We start from the raw sequence: 14,124 nt of genomic DNA, 5'->3' as shown, positions 1-14,124 counted from the left end.
GGGGGGCCCTGAGAGCTCAACATGAAATATAAAAAAAAAATTACTTTTTTTTTTTTTTTTTTTTTTTTAGATTGGAAGAAATGGGCAGAGTTGGCTCACATGGTCGGGCTGAAGTATGAAACTGTCTCGGGCAACAATGAAAAAGTGGCCCGCAGTTGTAAATGGATATTCATTTCTTTAGTCACAGAGTGGGCCTCATTACAACTATGGCGGTACGGTAACAACGGTGACGGTAAACTCCTGGCACAGTTGCTACCGTACCGTCATAGTACGAGTTGTGCTTGCGGGTGCCTGACAGCCCGCCAGGTCTGACCTGGCAGGACGTGTGGCACCCACGAGCACAGCTTGTTGGATACACCGGCACCGTTAACAGTGCCGGTGCATCCGAGCTCCTCATTCCCATTGAGCCCTATGAGGCTCAATGGGAATGGGGATCTACCGGTACCGGTACCCGCGAAAGGGCAATTATCAGGTCCGCCTAACTCAGCATGACCTGTTAATTGCCCATTCGCGGGTGCTGGACTTGTATGCAACTCCGGCGGCAGCCGTGCCAGTTTTTCTGGCACAGCTACCTCCAGGGTTGTAATGAGGCCCACTGTTTCAATAGTACCCAAGGGGCTGCTTTGTGTTAAAATGTAAGTAAATAGTGATATATTCAGCAACAATGGTCAAAATTACTAACTGCAAGGTTTCTAACTCATCAAACTGGTCCACATTGGCCAAAATGGTGGCCCGTTTTGACTGGCCCACATCAGCATTTTACGTTTTTGGTACAGGCATTGCCCTATAGGCCAGTCCGAGCCTGGCGGCTCATCCATAATGGCGAGGGCGCGCCCACCCAGTAGCCCCTCACCCATTATGGAGGAACTAAGGAGCCCTGTTTCCCTTTGACAGTTCAGTTTAGTTCCCCAGCCGCACATGCTCACTGAGCCATGCAAGTGCTGCAGCGTTTTGATTCGCCAGCATTGCATAGCTCATTGGAAATGCTGGCTGGGGCACTGCATGTCTGTATGTCCGAGGGGGAGCTCCTGCACCTACTCGCACATATGGACTGAACAGCCTGGAGCAGGGCGTTTCAGCACCCACACGCAGGCCAATGCATACTGTACCTTTATGTTCATTGTTTTTATTTAAACATGTATATGTATGCGTGTATGCTTATGTTATGAGTGATTGTATGGTGATGGATGCTCGTGTGAATGATAGTGATTGCTGTATGAATGTGCAGCGCCTTGCATACACACATAATCATGTTGATTGTGCTAGGCCCAGTTAGGCCCAGTGGGGCCTAGGGGACAGGGATGGTATCTTTTTACTGGACATCTATCATAGATGTCCAGTTAAAAAATGTCGTGCCTGCCCCCTGGGCCCCCCCAGCACCAATTGCAAACTGTTTGGCTATTTACCCATTTTTTTGTTAAAAGTATGCTCTACAATGCAACATTTTAACCCATTATTTTAAAAAATATCACAGGGGGAAACCCCCCCCCGAACTCCCCTTTTTGGTTCGGGCTCCCTCACTATGCTCGGTCGCTATGGCATTTTTGGGGGAAATAGTTATGCCCCTCCACATAAAAAAAAATCACCAGCCGCCACTGGCCCTCAGCTTGTGTTGCGAACGGGATGGGGGGAACCCAGGGACTATGGTGAGAGCACAATGGGCGGGAACCATGGGATAGTGGTGGGAGCAGAGTGGGGAGAGCCCAGGGTGTAATGGGGTGGGGAGAGAACAGCGAGTGGGTAGGAGTGGGATGAGGGATCCAAGCGACTGTGATGGGAGCAGGTGACGGTGCGCAATACATACTGTCCATTTGGCATTTCTGGGGGGCCCAACCTGCCCAAATTTTTCTCAGGGGGGCCCCGGCCAAAAAAGCTTGAAGACCACTGCTATAACCCCTACCCCAACACTTAATATTTCCTAACCACTAACCAAACCCCAATATCATCAGCCCTCCCACAAACCCCCTGACACTAGCCCTTCCCCTAATTCTGATCAAAATCAGACTCCAACACTAACCCAAATCCTTACCCTAACCCATATCCTAACCATAAACCCTGCAACAAGCCCACTAAATCCTAGTAGCACTGCATTTTTGGCTACTTTTGAGCTGGATATTTTGACTAAGTTTTGCTTATTGGCTTTTTCACAGCAAAGGTATTTTTACCATGATTATTTCACTGGCAACATTTTTGTTTGTAACATTTTCACTGGCGACCCAGTTTTCACGCATCCAGATGGAATCGTGTACTTCGGTACTGATTTCTGCCACTTTATCACGACCTAGTTCTTCTTCAAACTGAATCAACAATACCTCAAAAGGTCGGTATGGTCAGTCAGATATTTCTTTTAATTTTTGTCTTGTTCATTTTACTTTTTTGACAAAATAGAGAATTGAGAGGGAAAGAAGCCTCACCTTTTTTCTTTCCTCATCATACCACTCTCCTTATACCTTTCCCTCAGCTTGGAGGCAGATTCAGGAATGTTCATTTGACGCCTTCATTTCAGATTAGAAGTATAAGAAACCATGAATAAGTCTAGCCTTACAGTTCGATGTACATACAAGGTTCTGAAGAGCAAGACATGTTTTAAATCTGCATGTAATTAAATTGAAAATCTAATCACTCACTTGACCTTGTGTTTCTAGAAAATGTTTTGTTCTCCAGCTCAAAACAAGTGAGCAGTACATAACCCACAAGTGTTCAATGTTCACTATATGGTTAAGTGGTTACAGTGTTTGCAGGTTAATTTCCAATTTTGGCAGTAAGGCAGTTGATTATCAAGTTTAGAGTGATTGGCGGAAATCCAGGGCCAACGGTACCCTCTCCAGCCTCCACCTGCCTTCTTCCAGCACTTTGGCAGGATCTGGACATCACCCACAGGTCCACAAGAGCCCCCTGTTTCCTAGGCAGATGCCACTCTTTCTTTCCATTAAATTCAGTTTCAATCCCCCTGCTTTCTTGCCACAGCACCTGTCCCCAGCAGTAATCCTGCCCAGGTCCTGAATAAACCACATCTCTATGCAGATGCTCCTCATGGACCCTCCAAGCTTTGTTTCCTAGCCCTCCTGTGGGTCAGAACTCAGATCTGGCTTCATGTCAGTGAGAAGTGACTGCCATTTTCAAAGTGTTCACACATGATGAACACGGCCAGAGTATTCAAGTTTTGTGCCTAAGTAATACACAATTGCTTGGTCCTAAAGCTCCCCTTAAATCGCCAAATGTTTTCCTTTTTATTTCTCCCTCTTGTGAGACTGGCACTCACTCACCGGTGGGAAGGGGCGATGAAAGGGGAGGAGTGTATGGGGGGTGGAGTGTTGAGGTTTTGCTCATGAAGACCGAGCGGTGGAGGTAGATCTCCACAAAGGAGCATCCTCCACACATTTAGTTGGGCTCTTCCCCAAGACAAAGGATTACTCTACATGTTGTAGAAATGACCAGAAGTTTCAAGTATGTGGACATGCATGACAAAACGTAGTCAGACTATTTACATAAAGTTGAAGCTAATGGGGCTATCCTTCTAGTTGAAGAGGGCCATGAATCCACAAAATAGATGAGTTAATGGATCTGGTCAAATTCCCACTCATCGTGACTGTTTCCCCGCAGTTTTACATTACTTTTTCATTGGGGGCAAGCCCCCTACACTAGTAAAGCCCCACCCCTTTCACAACTCCAAACTACTCTGAACCCTACAACCCGCCCTAAAATGCAGCAATAAATACAGCAAAACGATTGCGATTAGTTGTCCCCTCCGAGTTGGGCCGATACCGTTCTAATGGTGTTTTGAAAATGCCAAATTATGTTCCCTACTGGCTCTCGTGTGATCTTTTCAACTGAAAGGTATTGTAGACTTCAGGAAAACTACAATAGATAGCTCCTCGTGAGATAAATTGTTTCTGGATGCATCTGGGTCAGAATTGTTAACTATCCAAAGTAGTGTTTCTGTTACACAAATTGCATTTTAATGATTGATTTTTATTTTCAGGTTTGAATGCAAGGACATCACCTTAAAGTGGAAAAATGATGGCTAAATGCACCCAACCCAGATTTACAACATATATGATGATATGTTATCTTTCAAGCATCCCAGTCCAAATGAATTGTGCCTCTGTGAACCATGAGCAACCAAATGATAACCAGGAAGCATCCTTTCCTGACTCCTCCAGCGGTAGTCCGTTTCCGTGGAATAAGATGCGGCTACCTGATCATGTGGTTCCTTTATATTACGAGCTTCTCATTCATCCTAATCTCACCACTCTAACTTTCACAGGAACTACAAAAATAGGACTTACGATAAAACGTTCAACCAATGCAATCGTTCTCCACAGCAAACATTTGGAAATCACATCGGCTGCAATCAAAAGAGCAACAGGAAACTACCAACTGGAGGAACCAACAGTTCTTGAATATCTTCCCAATGATCAGATTGCACTTCTAACTACTGAGCCACTGCTTACTGGGCAGAACTATTCTGTGACCATTTCATATGCTGCAAATTTTTCAAAGAGTTTCCATGGCTTTTACATAAGTCGCTATCGAAACCAAGATGGAGAAGTAAGGTAAGTCCAGATCGAAAACGTTTTTGAAGCTTAACATTTTTATTTACATTTTGTAAGGAAAGGCATATAAAAATGTAAAGCATGTACAGGACAACATAGAACTCCATACTATTATTACAGTGTGCGTATGTGCAGGGATTTAGGGAAGTGTAGCAGTAGCACAATCAGTGATGTTCTGTACAGAGAAAATGGTATGCAGAAAAAGTATTTAGACATTTGGTTCATGTGAGAGAGTCTCTTGCTAACAATGTGTTTTGGCAACTCTAGTGCAGCACCAATTAGTAATATATTGATTGATTCTTTAAAGCACTGCATGCCATTGACGGAATCCTGAGAAAGCTTTTTTGTAGGGAGAGTTATACATTGGAACCATGCAGATACACAGGTGGAGTCTGAAAAACATTCTTCTGATGTGATCCCAATAGTAAAGAATTCATAGTCAAATCTTCATAACGTTAAGTCATTTATAAAAGTTAGTGGTTCGGAAACCTAAGAGTCACACTGGCAAGATATGAAAGACGAACATGAGAGTTGAAATGATGAGCCTGTGGCACCAAGGGCAGAAGGGTATAGAGAGATTTGCTTGGCACCTGTTCGTATACGCTGCTCTGAGTGTTGTCATTTGTGGAAGTCCTCTTTCTTCGAGAGTCAGGTGTGTAAAGTGTATTCTAGAGCAGACGCGTTGCTAGGGGGTGGCTAAGGGGGTCTTTTGGTTGTAGCCCCGGATAGAATCTCAGGGGCTACAACCAAGTATAGCTAGCCCCCAGTACCGACAGTTCCGACATTAGCCTAGCCCCTGGTCTTTTCCAGACCTAGCAACACCCCTGTTCTAGAGTGAAGACTCCTGAATTTGAAGAGAACTTCCCCATAATTTCTAATGTTTGACTGGGTAAATGAAAACTAGGTTCCCAGTTGTTGGTCTTAAATGTCTCGGTGGTCAGGCTGAATGACCTTGGAAGAACAGGATGGTGACACCATCAAGTAATAGATTGTGATTTGTGTGTATGATGTTAAACTGCAGTCTTTCTTTGATGGGTAGCAAATAAAACTCCTACAAAGTAGCCGTGATTTGATCAATGGTTCTCAGGCCAAGTTTTAGCCTAGCAGCAAGGGTATGAATTATTTGGTACTTCCATAGTTGCCTTTTGGAAAGCCATGGCTAGTGCAGTTCTATAGTCTATGGGTTATTACTGCTAGCGCTGGGTATGTATAAGTCTAGTAAAAAGGAATGAATCCTTGTGGTGCTGTAGGTGGGTGTCTTTGCGGCTGTGTTTACTTTGGGTTGGGGGTTGAATTAAAAGGTGCTGTCAAATATGATTAAGTTACATACTTTCTCAACAAGTATTGTAGGAGGCTTTAGTAAATCAGGCCAGAGGGAATGATACAGGTCAAGGGTCTCATAGGGCTATACAACATGACTTGTGGCTATTGTGACGAATCCTCTGATGTCGTCCCTTCTCCCCTAGGGCTTCCTATGAGGTCAGGGAGGCGAGGGCTCTACCAGATAGTCCCTCTGGGGGTGGTACTCAGCGGGTGGATCTCATGGAGAGGGAAGGCCTTTATGGGATTAGTGACAACCTTGGGAGAACGTGGGATCCCGTGGGCCTCCTTACCTTAGCCATTCTTCCTCACTTACCCCCTACCACACCATCCCTCATGTTCCTATCTGTTTCCTGAGAATCAGTTAGATAGGAAGTACTGAGACGAGGGAGAGACCAACTGACTCACTGGGAGTCCCCAAGATCAGTACTGGGATGATGGAGCAGTGCGGAAGCATAAAGAGCCCGCATCAACCACACTGAACTGTCTAGTTGTTGCTGTCCTCCTATTGGCCAAGACACAAATGAACTAGAAGGAGTAGAGAGATCTTCTGTGGAAGAACCAAGAGCTTTGTGATCTGCTGGCAAGGCCGGGATGCAGAGAAAGGACATGATGGATACCTGACATGATAGATACCTGTCTGCAGAATCATCTCCAGAAGGTTTGCTGTGGAAGGGCTGGAGCGGGAGACAGGAGGCAGGGCAACCAGCCAAGCAAATGTTGGGTAGCGTAAACTTAAGGGGCCAGGAACTTAAACCAAAGGTAAGTCTCATTGATTCAAAATGTTTGTCATAGAAAATGTCTGCCGAACTCTGTAGTCTTGGTTGGATTACTTCCTGGTCTCAGGTGGGCCTCCGCCTATGGCCATGAGATGGGTAGCATTCCTCATGTAGAACAAACACTCCTGTTGAAGTTCCAAGCTTTGCTGAAGTAAGATCACCTCACCATCTGAGATATGCCAGGAAGGTCTCTAGGTGCTTGGCTCTCAAGATCCCTGACCAGCCCCATGGTGCTTTCCTCTCTCAGGGGCGTTATTCTATTACCCAAGCCATCTCACTTTCCTCCTTGCTGAACCAACACTCAATTGTGCATGGGTGGTCCATCTCCAGGTCTCAATATTTGCTGTTCCGCCATGAGCTGTTCCCTTCTACCACTTGCCCCAGATAAAGAGTAGAATGGTGTTGTCTCACTGTCTGATGTTTACTGACCCTGTACCACATAGAAACTTCCCATGATCTATTTGTCTTGCTTCGAGCTCATCATCCTCTCCCCCAGTTAAGAACCTTCCTTCTATGACAGTTATTTTCCCTCCTAACGCTTTCCTCCCCTCCTTCTCCTTTCTGCTTTAAACTCCCTTTATCGCATTCCAACTCTCCACCTTCTCCTGTACTTCCCCCTCCTTCATTATTTTCTCCTCCTTTTCCATCTTTCTCTGCACTCTCTCCTCCTCCTGTACTAACCATTATTTCTGGACCTCCACCTTTTCCAGCACCCCATCACTCTTTCTGCACCTTCACCTCCTCCTGAACCATCAGCTCTCGCTCCTCCACCTCTTCACACTGTGCAGCTCCACTACTCAGAACGCACATAACAGAACGGTCGGACTACAAGCTTAAGCAGGCTGCTAATTTCTCCTGCTGGGTCTGTATTAAGAGTTGGCAGCTGTCTGTCATTATTAATCCCCATGCAGGATTGGGTAAATCCCTGCTGTCCGTTAATTTCAGTTGGCAACTGTAAAAAGTCAGTGGAGATTTTCATTTTAAGGACCAAGGCTAGAAGTGGCCATTGTGCCATCTTGGAATTAGGCTTGGAATGCATGCATGATGCTGGAGTGCCAGGCCACCATACTCGGCCTTTTCATCCCCGCTTTTGGGCCCTGCTTGTTTCTCTTCCCTGCGGGCAAAGTTTCCTTCACTCTCTCAATTCCCAGACAGCTCCATAATCATGAAGTACCTACCTACATGTTCTGGGTTCCCAAGTCTGCGTGGCTGTCATGATGCCTACCCCCGGGGAACCAGACCAGGTCCAGAAACCCCGGAAGCAGGCATCAAGTTATTTTGAGCAAGCCCAAAAACCCCTGCTAGGGGCTGTTTGGGTGTGGTCCTGGCGCCTATGGCGCCAGTCTCATATGGAGAGTCAGTCCTGGCGCCATAGGCGCCAGGCTCATAGAGTAGAACTTACCTGATGCAGACCATGCTGCAAGCTTACCTGATGCAGACCATGCTGCAGAGTTCCAAGCCAAATGAGGCTTGGAAGGGACTATTTTACCTAGGGACTATTTTTTACTTGGGTGGGGCTGGGGAGGAATACTTACCTGGGACTACTTTGGGGGCTATTTAAACCACGCCCGAAGAGCAGCACACGCTTCGCGTTATTCTGCATCCAGCAGCGTAACGCTCACCGTGTCTGCAAGCCTGCATCCAGTCTTCTGCGACGCCCGCCTCGAGTCTGCAGCTCCTAGAAAAAGGGAGGAACAGAAGGAGAAGAGGTTAGAATAAGAGCAAAACCTTCGATCCTTACCTGAATTCCAGATCCACCGCGCCTTCGAGCTGGAAGAAAGAAGCATTTTATGCGCGCCACCTCGCCTGCTGCAGCGCCGCGCTGAACTCACCGGCCTTCGCAGCATCCTCACGATCAACCGCATCCTTCTGCACGTTCCCGCCGCACTCTGGCACCTAAGGTGAACACAAGAACAGCAAAGGTGAGCCAAGGGAATAAACAGAGGCAACAGTAACTACCTGTCATGATCTCTGCTTCCAAAAGGTCAGGGTTTTCCCAACTCCCTTGGAAGCAGATCCATAACCCAGGTTCCGAGTGCCAACCAGTCCCAATTGGGACCTTTTGGACCCAGTCCTGGCGCCAATGGCACCAGGCTCATAAATATGCCCAGTCCCAGCGCTGGAAGCGCCGGGCTCATAATGCTTGGGTGGACTTACCTTCAGCAGACCATGCTGCTTACTTGCCTGCCAGTTGAGCCGCTGATCCTCTTCTGTTTGGAACTACTTTTCCTGTTGGGTGGGGCTGGAGCCACTCCCTAGATTCAGAACACTGGAACTCTTCTGGAAGGCAGGAACTCTTTTCTTACCAGGAACTCTTTTCTTACTTAGGCGTGGCTGTGGAAGGAGACACCTAAGCACTACAGGAGGCTATTTAAACCACACCCGGTGGATGAATCTTGCTTTGCGTTATTCTGCAACCTCTGCAGCAGAACGCTCATCGTGTCTTCTGCATCCGGTCCTGGGCCTAAGGAAAAAGGCTTACCATCCTGAATCCAGTCTTCAGCAACACCTATAAAGACAAGAAAGAACAGGTTAGCATTCCGGCATCTGAAAGGCAAAGGCTTACCATCCTGAATCCAGTCTTCAGCAACACCTATAAAGACAAGAAAGAACAGGTTAGCATTCCGGCATCTGAAAGGCAAAGGCTTACCATCCTGAATCCAGTCTTCAGCAACACCTATAAAGACAAGAAAGAACAGGTTAGCATTCCGGCATCTGAAAGGCAAAATCTTACCAACTCTTTGCACGCTCCGGAGGCCTTCGGCGCTGCATCCCGCATCTGAAAGACAAAACAAGGTGCGTTTAAAGACATTGGGGAACTTTAATACTCACGTGCCATTACTCCTTTCCACATCTAATCCAGTGGGTATTCCGGCACCCTGCAGCCGCTCCGAACTCGTACCTGCAAAATAAAAAGACAGTTAGAGCGCATCGTGAAGCAGGCAACAAGCGCTTACTTACGTGCTTCCAGGCGCTTCTATTCATCACACGGGCTCCATCTTCAACTCACTTCAGCCTGTCATCCGCCATCGCCGGAACCCTGCAAAACAAGAGACATCATTACTAAAGACTTTAAAGACATTAGAATGACTCGAAACTTACCGTTCGTGCAGTAAACGACGGACAGCAGTCCTCTGAAGTCAAGAGGCCTGCGCTACCTATCCAGTGAAGAAACTGGTTACAGCACCCTGCCCCGAGGCAGATGTAGAGCTCGGCATTCACTTACCTAAGGTGAGAGCGTTAACCTTTGGGGGTCTACAGGAGAGGAGAAGAGGAAAGAGATAGGGACACCCCAATAACCCCAGTTCATTAACCCCATATTTTCTATCTGCAGACATCTTACTCTACACGTCAGGCATACAGTGCACAGAGGTCCAGCCCAAAGAGCCAACCGGGTGCTACACATCACCTTTGAAGATACGGTAGTCGCCCAGTCAAGACCGGCGCCTCTGCGAGAATCAGGTGAGCGTTACAGAACGCAAAGCCTACCGCAAAACTCTCGCCCAGGCGCTATGGAAATCTCGGATACTGACCCCCTAGCCCGGTTACTTGGGGAATTAAGGGCAGAAGTGCATGCAGCTCGTCAGGAAACGAATGCTCTAAGAAGGGAACTAATTATTTCCAAGGAGAGAACAGACAATCTTGCTAGACAAGTGCTACAGTCACAAGCCGGACAGACCCTGTTACCCGCATCAGGGGCAAATCTTCCTTCAACATCCTCTATGAATCCAGTGCAGATCAACCTACCTGGGAATGTACCTCTGGCTCCGCCCGAACGATTTTCTGGTGACCCAAAGAGGTTTGCAGTATTTATCAATCAGTGCCGGTTGCACTTCTTATGCCGGCCAGCAGCCTTTCCAACTGATCAAGCAAAAGTAGCTTTTGTACTTTCGTACCTTAGTGGCAATGCGGCAGACTGGTCGATCCCTCTAGTTAATCAAGATGATCCGGTTCTCCATGATTTTCAAGCCTTTCAGCTTAGTATGGAAAAACTGTTCGCAAGACATTCACAGGGGCAGGCCTTGGACAATGAGCTTCTTTCGTTGCGACAGGGTAATCAAGACCTTTTGGCTTATATTGCATCTTTCAATAGACTAATAGTGGAAACTCAATGGCCTGAGGACAAAAGGATTACGCTGTTTTATAGAGGTCTACGTGGAGAGCTCAAAGACGTTTTAGCCCAAGTAGTGAATCCCCCACAAGACTGTTCGGATTATATAGACTTGGTCGTTCAAATAGATCACAGGCTGCAGAACAGGAAGGCCGATCGTTCCAAGTTTGATGCTCGAGTATTTTCCAAACCGCCAACTCCTTCCAAAGGAGTAGACTCCGGGGAACCCATGCAAATAGGGGGTCTGAAAGGTCCTCTAACACAAAGGGAGCGGGAAAGGAGGAAACAGTTGCAATTATGCCTATATTGCGGAAACTCAGGGCACTTTCTTCGAGACTGTCCGGTGAAACCTGCCAAGAAGGCAGTAGGAGCTGCAGTTACCAAAGTTACAAACTCTGAGCAGGGAAACGACCTCGCCCGACAAGAATAGAGGTCCTCTTGCCGAGCGTGAAAACCAGTTCCGTGACCTCGCATTTCGTGATACCTATGGTCCTCATTAGCCCTGATAATCCGGATAGATTACATGCAATTGAAGCTTACGTCGACAGCGGTGCCATCGGCAATTATGTGGATCATGAAATGGTTTTGAGGATGAATCTAACTCTTTGTCCCAAGGCTGTAAAGGACGTCATTACTACGGTGGATGGTACGGAGATAGCCTCCGGGCCAGTAACGCATACCACTCAAGAGGTGACGCTAGTAAGTCAAGATGGACACCATGAGAAGATCGTGTTCGATGTGATCAAGGCCCCTCAGTTTCAGATTATTCTAGGAATACCTTGGTTAGAGAAACACAATCCTCTGATCGATTGGCGAGCAAGAACGGTCCAGTTTCCAGAATGTGTCTCTACTTGTCACCCTCCACCTGGTGTTGCACTGGCCGCAATTTCTTCAGAGACTCCCCAGTTACCTCCCGAATACCTAGAATACCAAGATGTTTTCCGGAAGGATCAGGCTAACTCTCTACCTCCTCATAGGTCTTATGACTGCCAGATAGACCTGATACCTGGATCTACCTCCATGCTCCGGATACAATACGATTCTAGTAATCGTGGACTTATTCTCCAAGATGGCGCATTTCATTCCGCTCAAAGGCTTGCCAACAGCAGCAACTCTGGCCCGAGAATTTCTCGAAAACATCGTCCGACTGCACGGTTTTCCTTCGGTTCTAATTTCGGATCGAGGTAGTCAATTTATTTCTCATTTTTGGCGAAGTTGCTGTCGGTCGGCTCAAATTGATGTGAGACTATCGACCAGTCACCACCCTCAGACCGACGGACAAACCGAGAGGACCAATCAAACTCTGGAACAGTATTTACGCTGCATGCTGCAACAAACTGAAAAAACTTGGAAAGATATCCTTTGGATAGCCGAGTATGCCTACAATAACTCTGTCCATTCGGGAACTGGGAAAACCCCGTTTTTTCTTTTGTACGGCAGTCACCCTCGAACCTCGGAGTTGGATCCCCTCCAAGATCTTGAAACACCAGCAGTAGACCACCTGCATTCTACAATCACCCAAGCCTTTAAGGAAGCTGTTTTTCACCTTCAAAGGGCTAAAGAACAATACAAGAAAGGAGCAGATCAACATCGGAAGGAAGCCCCTCACTATCAAGTAGGGGATCAAGTCTGGTTATCCACCAAATATCTATCTCTAAAAGGGCCACGCACATTCAACCCAAGATACCTTGGTCCCTATTCCATCACTACCATAGTAAACCCAGTAGCGGTCAAGTTGGACTTGCCCCCGCACATGAAGATACATCCGGTCTTCCACGTCTCTCTATTAAAACCTGTGCAACCTCAAACCAGACTAACCAAATCTCCAAAACCTATCCTAGTGGATGGAGAACTCGAGTTTGAAGTCAAAAGCATTCTGGACTCCAAGATCTCCAAATCTAAACTATTCTACCTAATTGACTGGAAAGGCTACGGCCCCCAAGAGAGATCCTGGGAACCTGCTGAATATGTCCACGCTCCTCGCCTAATCAAAAGATTTCACCGAACATTTCCTGACAAGCCAAAACCCCCGGAGAAGCCCGGTTTGGGAGGGGCCTTGAGGGGGGGTACTGTCATGATCTCTGCTTCCAAAAGGTCAGGGTTTTCCCAACTCCCTTGGAAGCAGATCCATAACCCAGGTTCCGAGTGCCAACCAGTCCCAATTGGGACCTTTTGGACCCAGTCCTGGCGCCAGTGGCACCAGGCTCATAAATATGCCCAGTCCCAGCGCTGGAAGCGCCGGGCTCATACTGCTTGGGTGGACTTACCTTCAGCAGACCATGCTGCTTACTTGCCTGCCAGTTGAGCCTCTGATCCTCTTCTGTTTGGAACTACTTTTCCTGTTGGGTGGGGCTGGAGCCACTCCCTAGATTCAGAACACTGGAACTCTTCTGGAAGGCAGGAACTCTTTTCTTACCAGGAACTCTTTTCTTACTTAGGCGTGGCTGTGGAAGGAGACACCTAAGCACTACAGGAGGCTATTTAAACCACACCCGGTGGATGAATCTTGCTTTGCGTTATTCTGCAACCTCTGCAGCAGAACGCTCATCGTGTCTTCTGCATCCGGTCCTGGGCCTAAGGAAAAAGGCTTACCATCCTGAATCCAGTCTTCAGCAACACCTATAAAGACAAGAAAGAACAGGTTAGCATTCCGGCATCTGAAAGGCAAAGGCTTACCATCCTGAATCCAGTCTTCAGCAACACCTATAAAGACAAGAAAGAACAGGTTAGCATTCCGGCATCTGAAAGGCAAAGGCTTACCATCCTGAATCCAGTCTTCAGCAACACCTATAAAGACAAGAAAGAACAGGTTAGCATTCCGGCATCTGAAAGGCAAAATCTTACCAACTCTTTGCACGCTCCGGAGGCCTTCGGCGCTGCATCCCGCATCTGAAAGACAAAACAAGGTGCGTTTAAAGACATTGGGGAACTTTAATACTCACGTGCCATTACTCCTTTCCACATCTAATCCAGTGGGTATTCCGGCACCCTGCAGCCGCTCCGAACTCGTACCTGCAAAATAAAAAGACAGTTAGAGCGCATCGTGAAGCAGGCAACAAGCGCTTACTTACGTGCTTCCAGGCGCTTCTATTCATCACACGGGCTCCATCTTCAACTCACTTCAGCCTGTCATCCGCCATCGCCGGAACCCTGCAAAACAAGAGACATCATTACTAAAGACTTTAAAGACATTAGAATGACTCGAAACTTACCGTTCGTGCAGTAAACGACGGACAGCAGTCCTCTGAAGTCAAGAGGCCTGCGCTACCTATCCAGTGAAGAAACTGGTTACAGCACCCTGCCCCGAGGCAGATGGAGAGCTCGGCATTCACTTACCTAAGGTGAGAGCGTTAACCTT

At 47.3% G+C, this 14,124-nt stretch overlaps 1 protein-coding gene across 8 annotated transcripts in view; it reads left to right on the top strand.

Annotated features, from left to right (window-relative positions):
* The window catches only part of ERAP1 (endoplasmic reticulum aminopeptidase 1), a 1,074,730-nt gene that overhangs the window by 96,789 nt on the left and 963,817 nt on the right, over positions 1-14,124 (top strand). For all 8 annotated transcript variants that reach the window (XM_069627669.1, XM_069627672.1, XM_069627670.1 and 5 more), the window contains one exon: positions 3,983-4,556. In XM_069627669.1, the coding sequence (XP_069483770.1) occupies positions 4,018-4,556 (539 nt within the window). In that variant the 5' untranslated portion in view covers positions 3,983-4,017. The remainder of the gene's footprint in view (positions 1-3,982; positions 4,557-14,124) is intronic.

This window comes from Ambystoma mexicanum, chromosome 6p (genome assembly GCF_040938575.1).
Source record: "Ambystoma mexicanum isolate Mex_15411 chromosome 6p, UKY_AmexF1_1, whole genome shotgun sequence".
Classification (NCBI taxonomy): Eukaryota; Metazoa; Chordata; class Amphibia; order Caudata; family Ambystomatidae; genus Ambystoma; species Ambystoma mexicanum.
This window is presented reverse-complemented; position numbering and strand designations above follow the sequence as displayed.